Source organism: Salvelinus namaycush, chromosome 3, assembly GCF_016432855.1.
Source record: "Salvelinus namaycush isolate Seneca chromosome 3, SaNama_1.0, whole genome shotgun sequence".
Taxonomy (NCBI): Eukaryota; Metazoa; Chordata; class Actinopteri; order Salmoniformes; family Salmonidae; genus Salvelinus; species Salvelinus namaycush.
In genome coordinates this window covers 68,369,471-68,390,455 of record NC_052309.1, presented here as the reverse complement: position 1 = coordinate 68,390,455, position 20,985 = coordinate 68,369,471, and the positions used below count along the sequence as shown (strand labels likewise).

General features: G+C 44.3%; 1 protein-coding gene across 2 annotated transcripts in view; it reads left to right on the top strand.

Moving 5' to 3' along the window:
* LOC120035909 (signal transducer and activator of transcription 5B-like) overlaps positions 1-20,985 on the top strand; it is a 96,070-nt gene that overhangs the window by 55,653 nt on the left and 19,432 nt on the right. For both annotated transcript variants that reach the window (XM_038982380.1, XM_038982390.1), the window contains exons 3-8: positions 795-932; positions 1,216-1,372; positions 2,484-2,573; positions 3,636-3,810; positions 4,053-4,183; positions 9,085-9,236. In XM_038982380.1, coding sequence (XP_038838308.1) covers positions 805-932; positions 1,216-1,372; positions 2,484-2,573; positions 3,636-3,810; positions 4,053-4,183; positions 9,085-9,236 — 833 coding nt within the window. In that variant the 5' untranslated portion in view covers positions 795-804. The remainder of the gene's footprint in view (positions 1-794; positions 933-1,215; positions 1,373-2,483; positions 2,574-3,635; positions 3,811-4,052; positions 4,184-9,084; positions 9,237-20,985) is intronic.

Below are 20,985 nucleotides of genomic sequence, written 5' to 3'. Positions count from 1 at the left end.
AAATTAAGATACTACACCTGTATGTATAAATGTATTGAGGAGCTTATGGACACTATATAAAGAGATTTCAATTCCCTTCTACATTGTGTCATACAAAGACATACAGAGACATTACTGACACACTCTCTCTCAGAGCTGAGGGACCTGTGTTGTCTATTGTTAACCTTACAGACCTTAGTCAAATAAATATGTCCGATATGTTCCAATATTTGAGCTTCACATAATTAAGGCTACTTGGTCTTGTACAATTGAACCAATGACATAATGCAAACCCCAAGCGAAGGAAGTCTGCTGACTTTGCTCCAAGCGAAGAAGGTATTTGACATGTGTATTTGACCCAGATCCACTCCCTCATGCAGCTGTTGACTCAACACAGAGCAGAATGTTTAGACCCTCAGCTCCTCCAGAGCGAAACAAACTGCCCAACTACAGCTGTCAAACACAACCAGTCCAACCGCTCTGTGGCAGTCAGATACGTCATCTGTCTCAAAGAAGCTTCTTTCACTTTTAGTCAACTCAAACAGATGTTCTCCTCTTTTGATTGAAAACCTTCTGTACATTTTCCATGTCACTTCAAATCTGCTCACCCTACTCTCTAATATCTCTCTATTCACTCTCTCTTCAAATCTGCTCCACCCACCCCCTTCTTTTTTCCCTTCTCTCTCTCTCTCTCTCTCTCTCTCTCTCTCTCTCTCTCTCTCTCTCTCTCCCTCTCTCTCCCTCTCTCCCTCTCTCTCCCTCTCTCTCCCTCTCTCTCCCTCTCTCTCCCTCTCTCTCCCTCTCTACCTCCCCAGGGTGTGTAAGATGGCAGTGTGGATCCAGGCCCAGCAGCTCCAGGGGGATGCGCTGCACCAGATGCAGTCTCTCTATGGACAGCACTTCCCCATCGAGGTGCGCCATTACCTGTCCCAGTGGCTCGAGGGCCAACTCTGGTGAGTGCAGCACAAAGCCCACCACTCTACCTGACAGAAAGACATGCCTCACCCGGTAACCTTCACATTCGGTTCAATCACAGTCATAGTAGTAGCAGGGACCATGGAGGTGTAGTAACCTGAGAGCAATGTATAGTAGCAAGTGTGTAAAGTCACTGTCCCTGTGTATGTGCCTGAGTGAAGGTGTGTGTGTTAGGGAATGCATAGGGGATTAATGGCTACTCTGTTCTGCATGTATGTACATACAGGATATCTCTAAGCGTTCTATCTGTCCCTGTGCCAGGGATGTGATCGATCTGGAGAACCCCCAGGAGGAGTTTAAGGCCAAGCGTCTGCTGGACAGCCTGATCCAGGAGCTGCAGACCAAGGCTGAGCATCAGGTGGGAGAGGACGGCTTCCTGCTCAAGATCAAACTGGGACACTACGCCAGCCAGCTCAAGGTGAGACAGATTGAACCAGTAGACGAACCTCCACACAAAGCTAGCTAGAGAAAGGTGAGACAGATGGGCAGTACCCGTATGAAGGCGAGAGATACCGCGCACACATTCCCAGTGTACGTGAGCAGAGCACAGAGCCAGTGCCCTCACAAAAACCTCCACACCTAACTAGCTAGCTGGACAGTTTTCATAAAGCCAGTATAAACCCAATAAACTCACAAGGATATGATAACCTTACAGCCAACTATACCAGCTGAATCATGGTGATTATTATTTCAATTATACTGATACCAAACTCAGCTAAATGTTAGTTATCACAGCCTCATTGGCAACAGGCCCATATCCATAAACCCCAACCCAACGTACTTAGAAATAAAACAGTACGTGAGAACAGCCTGCTCTGGTCAGTGTGTCTATATGAAGAAAAACAAAAGGTGGACAACACTGGGCTACGGTAACCAGGCAGTGTTCCCTTTTATGATTGAGTGCTTCACTCACGGATCTCGGTGTGTTTGTCTTCACCCTTATGAACAGGGTTCAGAGGAACAAGCTGCCTCTTGTCACCTTCCACAGTGGGAGTAGGAGGCATCTTGTCAACACAACACTCAGTCTACAATGCAGTCTTTCAACCCCGCATGGTGCCTTGGTGTGTGTATGCGTGCGTGAGAGAGGGATTCAGACCTGTGTTTCCCAACTCTCGTCCTCCAGTACCCCCAACAGCACAAATGTTTTTTGTAGCCCCACGGACAAGCACATCTGATTCAACTTGTCAATTAATCATCAAGCCTTCAATGAGTGTTTTTGTGTGGGGCTTCAACAAAATGGGTGCTTTTGGGGTTACTTGAGGACCGGAGTTAAAGAGAGAGAGAAAAGAGAAAAAGGAAGAGAAATGTAGCCAGTGGATGTGAGACCAAGTCGTCTGCACTTGAGAGAAGGATCTCATTAGTCTAATTGGGTTTAGCTAGGCTCAGGGAGTGGGCTTTAGAGCGTTAGCATGCCGTGGCGCGAGAGCGGGCTAAATTGGTCAGTGTTGTGTGCACGGCCGTACTGCCAGTCAGCGGCTAACACGGCTAACAAGCCTAACACGACAGCACATGTGGTCCTTGTCTTTCAGAGCACGTATGACCGCTGCCCTCTGGAGCTGGTGAGATGCATCAAACACATCCTGTACACGGAGCAGAGGCTAGTCCGAGAGGCCTCTAATGTGAGTATGAAGCAGTCTCTCCAACTTCCATTCCTACTCCCACCTACCTGGGAAGCTTGTTTCACAGGTATGCATATAACAGATACCTGTAGCTCGTATGCACAAAATACACACACACACATACACACACACACACACACACACATACATACATACACATATGGAAATAATATGGAAATACCCACACACCTTTTATAAATATTTGCAGACACCCAAACTCTAGAAACACCACACAGATGTTTAACATAACACAGCCAATTCCATGACATTATGGAAATCACAGCCTTTGGGGGTCGCTTTTCTGCCTCTCTGCCGGCATCAAAGGCAATTTACTCTCAATTTTCCCACAGACATACGTAAACCTGTTGACAACCACATAAATACACACAACACACACACACGCACACGCACACACACACACACATAGCACTTCACACCCACACCTAGTCAGAAAACCTGCACAGACACAGCCCATATGTCTTGCTGAAAGATAAACTTTGAATTTCTCATGAACCAGCAAAGCTGTAGGCCTGGTGGGGAGGTGAAGAAATGTGATATTTTATAACAAGGGTTATAAAACCATAAAGCCGGTGGTCCATAAAACATCTGAATATCAATAAACCCAGTATTAAATTGATTTCCAGTCATGCCAGGCTTCTCCTATCACAGGATTGCATATTCTACGTGATTGCATTGCCATCTGTTTATTCAGACTGTCTTCACAGTGCTCACGTCCCCAGCCTTAACAAGCCATGGGCTGTGTCTGCCCACGATAAGGAAATGCATTTCCCTCTGCACGGTCTCACATGTTCAGTCAGTGGTGATCACTGTTGGTTATGGTCGTTAGGGATTACTGTGGAATAACACAAGCAGGGGTCATTGAGGTTGTGTTAAAGAGGCACAGGGCGATTTCAGGTTCTGTCAGTTTGTGTGTCTTTCTGCTCCATGCAATGATGATGAAATGCTCAACACCACACTAGCTAGTTCCTGCAAATCATCTCAAAGCCAGCGTTGTTTACCGGCCCAGCCCTGTCACCTCTCTCTCCTCCCTCTGATTGGCAGTCGAGCTCCCCAGTGGGCGGGATGATGGACAGCATGTCCCAGAAGTATCAGCAGATCAACCAGGCATTCGAGGAGCTGCGCCTGCTGACCCAGGACACAGAGAACGACCTGAGAAAGCTCCAGCACAACCAGGAGTACTTCATCATCCAGTACCAGGAGAGCCTCCGCATCCAGGGTGAGTCAGCCTTGCCCTGGTCCCCCTCCTAGTCACAACACGCTGGGTCATCAACCCCAGCAGCCCTCACCTTTTATTGGGCAGAATGACGTGTGGGTTTGTAGGTGAGTGAGTGGGTGTCAGTGTGTTTGTGTGTGTGTGGTCTGCAAAGTAAAAGACAGGTGTGGTTATGTGAGATTTGCTGCCCTCCCCCTCTCTCCTGTCCTTCCCCTCTTCCTCTCCCTCTCTTCGCCCACATGCAGCCCAGTTGACCAGCCTGGCCACACTGCCCCCTGCTGACAGACAGCTGAGGGAGCCCACATTACTGAGCAAGAGAGCCACCGTGGAGGCCTGGCTCACCCGGGAGGCCAACACACTACAGAAATACAGACTGGTACACTACTTTTTATACTGCATACACACACACATGTACTGAAACACACACACGTACAACCTGGAATGATGGCGCCGGAGGGGATGGCTGCTTGTTTAATTGGCTCTTAACCAACCATGCTATTTTGTACGTTTTTTGTTGTTGTTTGTAACTTATTTTTTACATAATGTTGCTACTACCGTCTCTTATGACCGAAAAGAGCTTCTGGACATCAGAACAACGATTACTCACCTCAAATTGGACAAATAATTTTTCTTTAATGAGTCGGAAGGGAAGGATATACAACAAAAACACCCGAACAGGCCCTCATCCCCATCATTCGCTGGAGAAAGAAACAGCGATTTCGCGGAAGGAGATCGGGGTGCCTTGTGAGGATCAGGCGACAAGTGGCTAATCTGCCTTTGCCATCAGTACTGTTAGCTGACGTTCAATCGCTTGAAAATAAGTGGGATGAACTGAAAGCACGTATATCCTACCAACGGGACATTAAAAACTGTAATATCTTATGTTTCACTGAGTCATGGCTGAACGACATTAATATGGTGGGTTGTACTGGCAGGTTATACACTCTATCGGGGCCTATGTATATTTGTAAACAACAGCTGGTGCACGATATCTAAGGAAGTCTCAAGAGTATCTCATGATTAGCTGTCGACCACACTATCTACCTAGAGAGTTTTCATCTGTATTTTTCGTAGCTGTCTACATACCACCACAGACCGATGCTGGCACTAAAACCGCACTCAATGAGCTGTATACCTCCATAAGCAAACAGGAAAACGCTCATCCAGAGGCGGCGCTCCTAGTGACCGTGAACTTTAATGCAGGGAATCTTAAATCAGTTTTACCTCATTTCTATCAGTAAGTTAAATGTGCAGAGGGAAAAAAAACTCTAGACCACCTTTTCCCCACACACAGAGATACATACAAAGCTCTCCATCACACTCCATTTGGCAAATCTGACCATAATTCTATCCTCCTGATTCCTGCTAACAAGCAAAAATTAATGCAGGAAGCACCAGTGACTCGGTCTATAAAAAAGTGATCAGATGAAGCAGATGATGAACTACAGGACTGTTTTGCTAGTGCAGACTGGAATATGTTCCGGGATTCTTTCGATGGCATTTAGGAGTACACCACATCAGTCACTGGCTTCATCAATAAGTGAATCAAAGACGTCGTCCTCACAGTGACTGTACGTACATACCCCTACCAGAAGCCATGGATTACAGGCAACATTCGCACTGAGCTAAAGGGTAGAGCTGCCGCTTTCAAGGAGCGGGACGAACCATCAAACAGGCAAAGCGTCAATACAGGACTAAGATCGAATCGTGCTACACCGGCTCCGATGCTCGTCGGATGTGGCAGGGCTTGCAAACTATTACAGACTACAAAGGGAAGCACAGCCGAGAGCTGCTCAGTGACACGAGCCTACCAGATGAGCTAAATAACTCTTATGCTCGCTTCGAGGCAAGTAACACTGAAACATGCATGAGAGCATCAGTTGTTCCGGACGACTGTGTGATCACACTCTCCGCAGCCGATGTGAGTAAGACATTTAAACAGGTCAACATTCACAAGGTGGCAGGGCCAGACGGATTACCAGGACGTGTACTCCAAGCATGCGCTGACCAACTGGCAAGTGTCTTCACTGACATTTTCAACCTCTCCCTGTCTGAGACAGTAATACCAACATGTTTCAAGCAGACCACCATAGTTCCTGTGCCCAAGAACACTAAGGTAACCTGCCTAAATGACTACCGACCCGTAGCACTCACGTCTGTAGCCATGAAATGCTTTGAAAGGCTGCTCATGGCTCACATCAACACCATTGTCCCAGAAACCGTAGACCCACTCCAATTTGCATACCGCCCCAACAGATCCACAGATGATGCAATCTCTATTGCACTCCACACTGCCCTTTTACTGGTGGACAAAAGGAACACCTATGTGAGAATGCTATTCATTGACTACAGCTCAGCGTTCAACACCATTGTGCCCTCAAAGCTCATCACTAAGCTAAGGACCCTGGGACTAAACACCTCCCTCTGCAACTGGATCCTGGACTTCCTGATTGGCCGCCCCCAGGTGGTAAGGGTAGGTAACAACACATCCGCCACGCTGATCCTCTTCACGTGGGCCCCTCAGGGGTTCGTGCTCAGTCCCCTCCTGTACTCCCTGTTCACTCATGACTGCACGGCCAGGCACGACTCCAACACCATCATTAAGTTTGCCAATGACACAACAGTGTCATCGGCAGTGTCAACAATGATGAGACAGCCTATAGGGAGGAGATTAGAGACCTGACCGTGGGGTCTGACCGTGGGGACAACAACCTCTCCCTCAACGCGATCAAGACAAAGGAGATGATTGTGAACTACAGGAAAAGGAGGACCGAGCATTCTCATCGACGGGGCTGTAGCGGAGCAGGTTGAGAGCTTCAAGTTCCTTGGTGTCCACATCACCAACAAACTAAAATGGTCCAAGCACACCAAGACAGTCGTGAAGAGGGCACGACAAAACCTATTCACCCTCAGGAGACTGAAAAGATTTGGCATGGGTCCTCGGATCCTGAAAAGATTCTACAGCTGCACCATTGAGAGCATCCTGATGGGTTGCATCACTGCCCGATATGGCAACTACTCGGCCTCCGACCGCAAGGCACAACAGAGGGTAGTGCGTGCGGTCCAGTACATCACCGGGGCCAAGCTTCCTGACATCCAAGACCTCTATACCAGGCGGTGTCAGAGGAAAGCCCTAAAAATTGTCAAAGACTCCAGCCACCCTAGTCATAGACTGTTCTATCTGATAAAGCACAGCAAGCGGTACCGGAGCACCAAGTCTAGGTCCAAGAGGCTTCTAAACAGCTTCTACCCCCAAGCCATAAGACTCCTGAACATCTAATCAAATGGCTACCCAGACAATTTTCATTGCCCCCTCCCCCCTCTTCTACGCTGCTGCTACTCACTGTTATTATCTATGCATAGTCACTTTAATAACTCTACCTACATGTACCAATGACCTTAATTACCTCGACAGAGGTGCCCCCGCACATTGACTCTGTACCGGTAACCCCTGTATATAGCCCCACTATTGTTATTTACTGCTGCTCTTTAATTATTATTTATTCTTCTCTTACTTTTTTTAGGTATATTCTTAAAACTGCATTGTTGTTTAACCTCTCTAGGGTATGTGGGACGGTAGCGTCTCACCTCGTCAACAGCTAGTAAAACTGCAGGGCGCCAAATTCAAAACAACAGAAATCCCATAATTAAAATTCCTCAAACATACAAGTATTTTACACCATTTTAAAGATACACTTGTTGTAAATCCAGCCACAGTGTCCGATTTTAAAAAGGCTCTACGACGAAAAGCACACCAAACGATTATGTTAGGTCAGAGCCAAGTCACAGAAAAACACAGCCATTTTTCCAGCCAAAGAGAGGAGTCAAAAAAGCAGAAATAGAGATAAAATTAATCACTAACCTTTGATGATCTTCATCAGATGACACTCATAGGACTTCATGTTACACAATACATGTATGTTTTGTTCGGTAAAGTTCATATTTATATCCAAAAATCTCAGTTTACATTGGCGCGTTATGTTCAGTAGTTCCAAAACATCCAGTGATTTTGCAGAGAGCCACATCAATTTACAGAAATACTCATAATAAACATTGCTTGAAGATACAACTGTTATGTATGGAATTTTAGATCCACTTCTCCTTAATGCAACCGCTGTCAGATTTCAAAAAAACTTTACGGAAAAAGCACACCATGCAATAATCTAAGTACCAACACAACCCAAAGAGATATCCGCCATGTTGTGTAGTCAACAGATGTCAGAATAGCATTATATATATTCACTTACCTTTGATGATCTTCATCAGAATGTACTCCCAGGAATCCCAGTTCCACAATAAATGTTTGTTTTGTTCGATGAAGTCCATAATTTATGTCCAAATACATCCTTTTTGTTCGCGCGTTTAGCCCAGTAATCAAAATTCATGACGCGCGATCACAAGTTTCAGACGAAAAGTCCAAAAGTTCCGTTACAGTCCGTAGAAACATGTCAAACGATGTACAGAATCAATCTTTAGGATGTTTTTAACATAAATCTTCAATAATGTTCCAACTGGAGAATTACTTTGTCTTCAGAAATGCAATGGAACGCAAGCTAACTCTCACATGAACGCGCATGGTCAGCTCGTGGCTCTCTGGCAGACCTCTGACTCATTCCCCTCTCATTCGCCCCCACTTCACAGTAGAAGCCTCAAACAAGGTTCTAAAGACTGTTGACATCTAGTGGAAGCCTTAGGAATATGACCCCATTTCCACTGTATCTTGGATAAGCAAAGAGTTGAAAAACTACAAACCTCAGATTTGCTGGTTGGATTTTCTTCTCAGGTTTTTGCCTGCCATATGAGTTCTGTTATACTCACAGACATCATTCAGACAGTTTTAGAAACTTCAGAGTGCTTTCTATCCAAATCTGCTAATAATATGCATATCCTAGCATCTGGGCCTGAGTAGCAGGCAGTTTACTCTGGGCACGCTTTTCATCCGGACGTGAAAATACTGCCCCCTACCCCAAAGAAGTTAAGGGCTTGTAAGTCAGCATTTCACTGTAAAGTCTATCTGGAGGAATCTCATGCCTTCAGGGTATCAAAGCTGGGGATGTATATTGATTGGAGAATATGTATGACGTGTAATGTATGGGTACATTCTTATCTGTGTGTGTGTGTGTGTGTGTGTGTGTGTGTGTGTGTGTGTGTGTGTGTGTGTGTGTGTGTGTGTGTGTGTGTGTGTGTGTGTGTGTGTGTGTGTGTGTGTGTGTGTGTGTGTGTGTGTGTGTGTGTGTGTGTGTGTGTGTGTGCATACCTGCATGTGTGTTTGCCTAGGACCTGGCAGAGAAGCACCAGAAGAGCCTGCAGCTGCTGAGGAAGCAGCAGACCATTATCCTGGATGACGAGCTGATCCACTGGAAGAGACGGCAACAGCTGGCCGGCAACGGGGGTCCTCCAGAGGGGGGGCTGGACATCCTGCAGTCCTGGTGAGACCCCTTCTATCACCCTCTACCCCTAACAGAGATCACATATGTCTAGGATTGATCAAAGGGCAGGGGCCACCCAGTTAACAAGCTGACTATTGGATACTGCTGGGTTTATATGGGGTGTAGTTGGGAAGATGACTGTAGTCTAGGTTGAAGATGACAAAGGTTAAGACAATGGGATTCTAATATCCCATAACTATTTGCAACAATGGGGAATAATTCAATGTATTTTAAAAATATGTTTTATTGAATATCCAAAACATACAATATACTAGCAGTGTAGCCACTCAACAACTGCACCACAGCAGTCATCCAACAGACTCCCATTCAGAGCGACACACAGAAGCATCCAGGGTCAATGCCCTGCTCAAGGGCACGTCAACAGATCTCCCAACAGACCAAACAAACAGGGACCCGAACCCTCCAACATCCCCCCACAGTTCCCCAATAGCTGACCCTCAACCATCCGAGACCCTTCCCACAGCCCCCCCCCCCTTTCAAAATACAATGAATTCCATTCCCCACCCCAAAGAACCCCCCAAAGCACCAACAACCAACCAAATTAACTAAAGAGAAAAAAGAAAAAGACAAAAGAAAACAGCAAACAGAAATGCAACAAAAAAACAAAAACAAAGGACATCAAGGACCACTAAAATCAGAACAGCAATGCCAACTGTATATGTTTGAGTGCATGTCTGGCACTATTACATGTGTGTGTGTCTGTGTATGTATGTATTTGAATGAGAGTGTGTGTATATGCATGTGTACAAACACCTGCACGGCATCAGCCTCAGGCAAACCGGCATTAGCTGTAAAAACACTGACCCTCAGTGTCATTCAAACGTACTTTTTATTATGTTTTACTTTGACTTTATTTTTGACTTTTATCTTTGACCATCATTCTATTTCACGCATAGCAACTCCATTCCCACTTGTCTCCAATTCCACATCCCAACCCTCAGCTTCCCTCAGCCCATCCCACCTATCTCTGCTGGCCACCCTCTTCGGAATTCTACGCAACATTTATCTTTCAACTACGCTGTGATGTTTAACGTACAATTTCAATCTATCTAATCGAATAGAATCCACAGAATGCGAGTTGAAGATAAATACTTTTACTAAGAGTATTAGAAATTGACTGACCCAGTCTCTCCAGATCTCCTAACAGTACTATTTCTAGGGTCAATTTTAGATCAATGCTATGCATTTTCAGCCATTTCTGAACCTGAGACCAGAAACAGGCTACCTGAGGACAATACCAAAATAAATGGTCTGTTGATTCTGTATCCTCACAACAAAATATGCAGAGCTTCGATGATTTTATGCCACAAATATTCAACATTTTGTTGGTGGCAAGAATTCTAAATAATAATTTTAGCTGAAAAGCACAGTCTTGAATCCTGCGTCATTTTATACAGTTGAAGTTGGAAGTTTACATACACCTTAGCCAAATACATTTAAACTCAGTTTTTCACAATTACTGACATTTAAGCCGAGTAAAAATTCCCTGTCTTAGGTCAGTTAGGATCACCACTTTATTTTAAGAATGTGAAATGTCAGAATAATAGTAGAGAGAATAATTTATTTCAGCTTTTATTTCTTTCGTCACATTCCCAGTGGGTCAGAAGTTTACATACACCCAATTAGTATTTGGTAGCATTGCCTTTAAATTGTTTAACTTGGGTCAAACGTTTCAGGTAGCCTTCCACAAGCTTCCCACAATAAGTTGGGTGAATTTTGGCCCATTCCTCCTGACAGAGCTGGTGTAACTGAGTCAGGTTTGTAGGCCTCCTTTGCTCGCACCTGCTTTTTCAGTTCTGCCCACAAATGTTCTATAGGATTGAGGTCAGGGCTTTGTGATGGCCACTGTAATACCTTGACTTTGTTGTCCTTAAGCCATTTTGCCACAACTTTGGAAGTATGCTTGGGGTCATTGTCCATTTGGAAGACCCATTTGCGACCAAGCTTTAACTTCCTGACTGATGTCTTGAGATGTTGCTTCAATATATCCACATAATTTCCCCCCCTCGTGATGCCATCTATTTTGTGAAGTGCACCAGTCCCTCCTGCAGCAAAGCACCACCACAACATGATGCTGCCACCGCCGGGCTTCACGGTTGGGATGGTGTTCTGTGGCTTGCAAGCCTCCCCCTTTTTCCTCCAAATATAATGGCCAAACAGTTCTATTTTTGTTTCATCAGACCAGAGGACATTTATCCAAAAAGTACAATCTTTGTCCCCATGTGCAGTGGCAAACCGTTGTCTGGCTTTTTTATGGCGGTTTTGGAGCAGTGGCTTCTTCCTTGCTGAGTGGCCTTTCAGGTTATGTAGAAATAGGACTCGTTTTACTGTGGATATAGATACTTTTGTACCTGGTTCCTCCAGCATCTTCACAAGGTCCTTTGTTCTGGAATTGATTTGCATTTTTCACACCAAAGTACGTTCATCTCTAGGAGACAGAACGCGTCTCCTTCCTGAGCGGTATGATGGCTGCATGGTCCCATGGTGTTTATACTTGCGTTCTATTGTTTGTACAGATGAACGTGGTACCTTCAGGCGTTTGGAAATTGCTCCCAAGGATGAACCAGACTTGTGGAGGTCAACAAATTTTTTTCTGATGTCTTGGCTGATTTCTTTTGATTTTCCCATGATGTCAAGCAAAGAGGCACTGAGTTTGAAGGTAGGCCTTGAAATACATCCACAGGTACACCTCCAATTGGCTCAAAGGATGTCAATTAGCCTAACAGAAGCTTCTAAATCCATGACAACATTTCCTGGAATTTTCCAAGCCTTTAAAGGCACAGTCAACTTACTGTATGTAAACTTCTGACCCACTGGAATTGTGATTCAGTGAATTATAAGTGAAATAATCTGTCTGTAAACAATTGTTGGAAAAATGACTTGTGTCATACACAAAGTAGATGTCCTAACCGACTTGCCAAAACTATAGTTTGTTAACAAGAAATTTGTGGAGTGGTTGAAAAATGAGTTTTAATGACTCCGACCTAAGTGTATGTAACCTTCCGACTTCAACTGTATATCAACTCATACACCCTGTACCATGGAATCGATACATCAAAAATCTGTATAGCATCTGTATAGCACAGTTGTCAACATCCTGGTCCTTAAATGAAACTAGTATACTTTCCTATTTATGCTATTTTTATTGCTTCATCAGTTTTGATCCTTTATATTGGGCAGACAGACAAGTTCCCTACCTCCTCCCGCTGCCACCTGCCTCCTCCATTTTTGGGGTAATGCTGTTATCAATTGGTTGTACTCTTGGATTGAGCAGACCTTCCCATACAATTTTGATACCTCTATGAAGGACATAACTCAACCATTCCAATTTACATGATCATTTTAGAACAAAATACCCTTTTCAAAAATCTTTCCCATAAATACAGGTATTTTATCAACCAGCACATTTGAATTCAGCCATTATATTTGTTGTAATATTTTTTCTATATTTTCAGGGGGATGAAATTGAAATTGTAACCAGCTCTACAATGCTTGTTTGAAAAAGAGAGATACTTTGAAAAAAGTATACTTTTCTATTAATCTAAAATGAGACATGGCAATCTGCACAAAGGCAAAAAGGTCATTTTTAAACAATGGATGAGCTTTTCTTAGTAATCTGCTTGAGAACCATTTAGGGTTCAGGTAAAACTTTTGAATAATTGAAGCTTTTAGAGAGAGGTTTAGTGCTTTTATATTTAATCATCTCAACCCGGCTGCAGCTGTACACAGCCCATCTGTAAATAGCCCATCCAACCAACTACCTATCTCATCACATATTTGTTTTTGTTTTTCTGCTCTTTTGCACACCAGTATTTCTACTTGCACATCCTCATCTGCACATGTATCACTCCAGTGTAAATTGCTAAATTGTAATTACTTCGCCACTATTGGCCTATATATTGCCTTACCTCTTTATTTCATTTGCACACACTGTATACAGATTTATCTACTGTGTTATTGACTGTTTGTTTGTTTATCCCATGTGTAACTCTGTGTTATTGTTTCTGTCGCTCTGCTTTTGCTTTATCTTGGCCAGGTCGCAGTTGTAAATGAGAACTTGTTCTCAACTGGCCTACCTGGTTAAATAAAGGTGAAATTATTATTTTTTAAATTAAAAATCGAGACAGATGCTGAGAGCATCCAGGGGTGATGATCTGAGAAGATGCTTTCCAATGGAGGAGTGGGCTTGCCTGAGGAAAGATTCCAATGATAGCACTCACGTGTGCGCACAGGCCGCAGAAATTGTTGCACACGTATATTTTACGCACATTCCAATGGCACGAGTGTTTGGCTTACTTTCCGTTCAAAAGTAGATCCTCTTTATCTTGCCACGGGGAACACTGTTGATTTGCCTGCTTGGTATTCTAATAAGACGATTGTTCTTATTGGGGGACCGTTTAACGGGGCGCTGTTAGAGAGACGTGGCATGTGTGTTCAACGACTGAGTTTGCAGCATTCTCAACAGGTGGGCTGAGGAAAGTCTAGGAAAAACTTGTTTCACGCTTGTGTCACCCTGTGACACAGTCTTGCTCAAGCTACTATATGATATTTCATTCGAAGTATCAGGCTATGACAGTAGCCTATGTAAATATCGTCCTATTACGCATTAGTTACTCATATCGTGTAATAGGTGTGCCAGGACAGGTTGTTACAATTATATGATAATATTAGAATTAAGAATTTATTCCACATATGCTAAGATTCTTACAAATAGGCCTATTATCTACTAAAGGGAAAAACCACTGTGACCATCAGAATTGTAGACATTATTTTATTTATTATTTTAGACCGTTATTCATTATATAGATAGGCACGCTTTATTTTGTCTGGTTTAGCGTCGCAGATAAAGCGAAATATTTTTTGCTAATATGATTTGAAAAATTAATCATCAGGAGTAGGCAGCGTCATAAGTAAGTGAGTAAACTGAGATATGACTAAGAAGTTAATAACAAATTTTCCATAAATAGACAGGTATTTACCTCTCCATGGTTGCAGGATCTTGTCTATTTTTACAAGTTTTCTATTGAAATTCATTGTGGAGAGCTTATTTATATATTTTGTGATATGAATACCAAGTATGTCTACTTCACCATCAGCCCATTTTATAGGCAAACTGCAGGGTAGTGTAAAATATGTATTTTTTAACGATCCAATACATAGTATTGTACACTTTTTGTACTCTCTGGTTTTAATCCAGAGAGTACAGAAAAGTTATCTAGATCTTCAATGAGACATTGCAGGGATCTAGCTTGCGGACTTAATATAAAACTTGAGTCATCTGCGTACATGGACACCTTTGTTTTTAACCTCTAACGCCTCACAAACCCGGATCCGGGATCCCCCCCATCAAAAAAGCTGACTAGCATAGCCTAGCCTAAAGCCACAGGGATATCATATAATAAAATGTTCATGAAATCACAAGTCCAAGACACCAAATGAAAGATACACATCTTGTGAATCCAGCCATCATTTCTGATTTTTAAAATGTTTTACAGGGAAGACACACTATGTAAATCTATTAGCTAACCACGTTAGCAAAAGACACCACTTTTTTACTCCACCATTTTTTTACTCCATCAGTAGCTATCACAAATTTGACCAAATAAAGATATAAATAGCCACTAACCAAGAAACAACTTCATCAGATGACAGTCTGATAACATATTTATTGTATAGCATATGTTTTGTTAGAAAAATGTGCATATTTCAGGTATAAATCATAGTTTACCATTGCAGCCACCATCACAACTCGCACCAAAGCGACTAGAATAACTACAGAGACCATCGTGTATTACCTAATTACTCATCATAAAACATTTCTTAAAAATACACAGCGTACAGCAAATGAAAGACACAGATCTTGTGAATCCAGCCAATATTTCAGATTTTCTAAGTGTTTTGCAGCGAAAACACAATATAGCGTTATATTAGCTTACCACAATAGCAAACATCACAACAGCATTGATTCAAGGCAAAAATAGCGATAACGTATAAACCACCAAAATATATTAATTTTTTCACTAACCTTCTCAGAATTCTTCAGATGACAGTCCTATAACATCATATTACACAATGCATATAGAGTTTGTTCGAAAATGTGCATATTTAGCGGCACAAATCGTGGTTATACAATGTGATTAGTGGCCAAAACTTCAAGCAATCTGTCCGGCGCCATCTTGGAGAGGCACCTATTCTAATCGAAAACTATTCATAAACTTGACTAAAAAATACAAGTTGGACAGCAAATGAAAGACAAATTAGTTCTTAATGCAATCGCTGTGTTACATTTTTAAAATTAACGTTACTTCAGCATACAGCGTGCGCTAAAGCGAGACCGCACCGAAATTCATGGCGGAATTATTATTTGACATTTGTCAACATAAATACGAATTAACAACATAAAGATTGCTTACTATTTGCCGAGCTTCCATCAGAATCTTGGGCAAGGTGTCCTTTCTCCAGAACAATCGTCTTTTGGTTGAAAGATGTCCTCTTCTCATGTGGAAAAAGCAGCTAACGATAGCCACCCACTGGAGAGGTGTCCAACTCGTGAAAGCGCATCACAAAGAAATCCAGGAAAATCGCAATAAACTGATATAAACTGCTATAAGTCGGTTTAAATTAACTACCTTATGATGTCTTTAACAACTATAACGAATAAAAACATGACCGGAGATACAGAACTGCTAAAACGAAAGCTTTGCAGGAGGCCATTGTGATGTCCCTGATGTGCCAGGCGCCCCGTTGAAAAGAACGGTACTTCCGTTCCACGGTCTTATATAGGGCCCCAGATTGCGCAATCCACTCCATTCAAATTCTCCCCGCTTACTGACATCTAGAGGAAGGCGTATGCAGTGCATGTAGCCCGATGGCTTACATGGGGACTTATAAACTGACCTCAGAACAGGGACCTCGATTTCTGAAATCTCACTCCCTGACAGGAAATGTGCTGCAGAATGAGTTCTGTTTCACTCAGAGAAATAATTCAAACGGTTTTAGAAACTAGAGTGTTTTCTATCCAATAGTAATAATAATATGCATATTGTACGAGCAAGAATTGAGTACGAGGCAGTTTAATTTGGGAACGAATTTTTACAAAGTCGAAATGGCGCCCCCCTAGTGTCAAGAAGTTTTAAGCCTTGGATTTCTAATCCTCCAATGTTGTTATTGGTTCTGATTTTAATAGCTAGCATTTCGATGGCCATAATGAATATATATGGTGACAGAGGACACCCTTGTTTAACTCCTCTTGCCAATTCAAAACTCTCTGAGAAGTAGCCGTTATTTACTATTTTACACCTGGGGTTGCTATACATTACTTTTACCTATTTTATAAGAGATTCACCGGAATTGAAAAACTCCAGGCATTTATAAATAAAATCCCGTCTTACTTTATCAAATGCCTTTTCAAAATCCGCTACAAAGACCAGGCCTGGCTTCTTAGATGTTTCATGATGTTCTATTATTTCTAGTAGTTGTCGTATATTATCTCCAATGTATCACCAATGTAAAAAACCTGTCTAATCAGGATGAACAATACCTGGTAAAACCCTTTTAATTCTGAGTGCAATGCATTTCGCTAGTATTTTTGCATCACAACATTGAAGTGTAAGGGGCCTCCAGTTTTTTAGATACACTGGATCTTTATATTTGCCATCTGGGTCTTGTTTTAATAATAGAGAAATCAGGCCTTCCTGCTGAGTACCTGACACACTACCATTTATATAGTAGTTAAAACAATCTAACAATGGAGCTTTTAGTACATCAAAAAAAGCTTGATATGCCTCTGCCGGTATGCCATCAAGCCCTGGGGTTTTTCCAGACTGAAATTATTTAATAGCCTCAAATAGTTATTTCTCTGTAATATTGCCTTCGCACTGATTTTTCTGTACATTTGTAAATTTTCAATTTTTTATATTATTTGGAAAGACTTCCTTACCGTAATCTTCATTCAGTGGGAGAAGATGAGACAGAAAAGAGAACATCTGCCTAAAATATTTAGCTACCTCTTTTAAAATATAATTCGGAGAATCATAAATGACTCTGTCTTCAGTAACAAGTTTTTGCAAATTATTTTTGTTAGTGTTCCTGTATTGGAGATTCAGGAATAATTTTGTGCATTTTCCATCCAGTTTGCTTTATTTTTGTAATAGATTACATTAGATCGTTCTTGACTAAGTTCCTCAAGTTCTTTTTGTTTTTCCTCTAACTTATTTTGTATCTCTGTAGTATTGTTTTTATTGATATCTACCTGTACTAGTAATTAATGTATTTCCCTTGTTAGTCTTGTCTCTTTTGCCAGAAACTGCTTTTTTATTATTGATGAATATTGAATTGAATGACCTCTGAAGGTACATTTAAAAGTATCAGAAACAATAAGGGGATTTGCTGAACCTATATTATACTGGAAATATTCAGTTATAAGTTATTTTGTCTTAGTTAAAAATAAGTTGTCCTCCAGTAAACTTTGATTACATTTCCAGTATCCCCATCCAAGTGGAAATTCTATAAGAGTTATGTGAAGGCCAATTAGATGATGATCCGATCGCATTCTGTCTCCTATTAAAACTTGTTTAACCTTTGATGCAAGAGAGAAAGAGACAAGAAAGTAGTCAAGATGACTAGCTTGATTAAGTCTCCTCCATGTATATCTCACTAGGTCGGGGTTTTTTAGTCTCCAAATATCCACTATTTCTAATGTGTCCAAACTATTTGATGATAGTTTGTAGAGTGATTTCCTTTACGGTCAATTGAGGTACTGTAACGTTCGTCTTGTGGTGCATGAACGGACCAAGGCGCAGCGGGTGATGAATACATTCTGAATTTATTACAACAAGACGAAAACACTAACAAACACTAGAACAAACTACAAAACAATAAACAAAGTCAACAGACTTGAAACAAATGAACTTACATATAGACGAAGAACGCACAAACAGGAACAGACTACCTAAACGAACGAACAAACGAAACAGTCCCATGTGGATTACACAGACACAGGAACAATCACCCACAAACAAACAGTGAGAACAACCTACCTTAATATGACTCTCAATCAGAGGAAACGTCAAACACCTGCCTCTAATTGAGAGCCATACCAGGCAACCCAAAACCAACATAGAAACAGAAAACATAGACTGCCCACCCAAAACTCACGCCCTGACCAATAAACACATACCAAACAACAGAAAACAGGTCAGGAACGTGACAGAACCCCCCCCCTCAAGGTGCGAACTCCGGGCGCACCCCTAACTCTCAAGGGGAGGGTCTGGGTGGGCATCTGTCCGCGGTGGCGGCTCCGGCGGTGGACGAGGACACCACTCCACCACTGTCTTTGTCCCCCTCCTTAGCGTCCTTTGAGTGGCGACCCTCGCCCCCGACCATGGTCCAGGAACCTTCACTAAGGCCCCTCCTACATAGAGGAGACAACTCAGGAACGAGAGGTAGCTCAGGACAGAGAGGTAGCTAAGGACAGAGAGGTAGCTCAGGACAGAGAGGTAGCTTAGGACAGAGGGACAACTCTGTACTAATGGCAGCTCCGGACTGAGTGGCAGCTCCGGACTGGGTGGCAGCTCCGGACTGGGTGGCAGCTCATGACTGGAGGGCAGCTCATGACTGGAGGGCAGCTCATGACTGGAGGGCAGCTCATGACTGGAGGGCAGCTCATGACTGGAGGGCAGCTCATGACTGGAGGGCAGCTCATGACTGGAGGGCAGCTCATGACTGAAGGGCAGCTCATGACTGTAGGGCAGCTCATGACTGTAGGGCAGCTCATGACTGTAGGGCAGCTCATGACTGTAGGGCAGCTCATGACTGTAGGGCAGCTCATGACTGTAGGGCAGCTCCTGACTGGCTGGCGGCTCTGGCAGCTCCTGACTGGCTGGCGGCTCTGGCAGCTCCTGACTGGCTGGCGGCTCTGGCAGCTCCTGACTGGCTGGCGGCTCTGGCAGCTCCTGACTGGCTGGCGGCTCTGGCAGCTCCTGACTGACGGACGGCTCTAGCGGCTCCTGACTGACGGACGGCTCTAATGGCTCGGGACAGACGGGCGGCTCTAATGGCTCGTGGCAGACGGATGGCTCAGAAGGCGCTGGGCAGACGGATGGCTCAGAAGGCGCTGGGCAGACGGATGGCTCAGAAGGCGCTGGGCAGACGGATGGCTCAGAAGGCGCTGGGCAGACGGATGGCTCAGACGGCGCTGGGCAGACGGCTGGCTCAGACGGCGCTGGGCAGACGGATGGCTCAGACGGCGCTGGGCTGACAACCGACTCTGCCCTGCTGAGGCGCACAGTAGGCCTGGTGCGTGGTACCGGAACTGGAGGTACCGGACTGGAGACACGCACCTCAAGGCTAGTGCGGGGAGCAGGAACAGGGCACACTGGACTCTCGATGCGCACTATAGGACTGGTGCGTGGTACCGGAACTGGAGGTACCGGGCTGAGGGCACGCACCTCAGGGCGAGTGCGGGGAGAAGGAACAGTGCGTACAGGGCTCTGGAGACGCACAGGAGGCTTGATGCGTGGTGCCGAAACTGGAGGCACTGAGCTTGAGACACGCACCACAGGGAGAGTGCGTGGAGGAGGAACAGGGCTCTGGAGACGCACTGGAAGCCTGGTGCGTGGTGTAGGCACTGGTGGTACTGAGCTGGGGCGGGAAGGTGGCGCCGGATATACCGGACCGTGTAGGCGTACTGGCTCCCTTGAACACTGAACCTGCCCAACCTTACCTGGTTGTATGCTCCCCGTCGCCTGACCAGTGCGGGGAGGTGGAATAACCCGCACCGGGCTATGTAGGCGAACCGGGGACACCATGCGTAAGGCTGGTGCCATGTAAGCCGGCCCGAGGAGACGTACTGGTGGCCAGATATGTAGGGCCGGCTTCATGACATTTGGCTCAATGCCCAATCTAGCCCTACCAGTGCGGGGAGGTGGAATAACCCGCACCGGGCTATGAACACGTACAGGAGACACCGTGCGCTCTACTGCGTAACACGGTGTCTGCCCGTACTCTCGCTCTCCACGGTAAGCCCGGGAAGTTGGCGCAGGTCTCCTACCTGACTTCGCCACACTACCCTTTAGCCCCCCCCCCCCCAAGAAATTTTTGGGTTGTACTTGCGGGCTTCCAGCCTTGCTTCCGTGCTGCCTCCTCATATCGTCGCCTCTCCGCTTTAGATGCCTCCAGCTCCGCCTTGGGACGGCGACACTCCTCTGGCTCTGCCCAGGGTCCTTCTCCGTCCAGAATCTCTTCCCATGTCCAATCCTCCTTGACCCACTGCTGCTGTCGTTGCTGTCCGTTAACCCGCTGCTTGATCTGGGTTTGGTGGGTGATTCTGTAACGTTCGTCTTGTGGTGCATGAACGGACCAAGGCGCAGCGGGTGATGAATACATTCTGAATTTATTACAACAAGACGAAAACACTAACAAACACTAGAACAAACTACAAAACAATAAACGAAGTCAACAGACTTGAAACAAATGAACTTACATATAGACGAAGAACGCACGAACAGGAACAGACTACCTAAACGAACGAACAAACGAAACAGTCCCATGTTGATTACACAGACACAGGAACAATCACCCACAAACAAACAGTGAGAACAACCTACCTTAATATGACTCTCAATCAGAGGAAACGTCAAACACCTGCCTCTAATTGAGAGCCATACCAGGCAACCCAAAACCAACATAGAAACAGAAAACATAGACTGCCCACCCAAAACTCACGCCC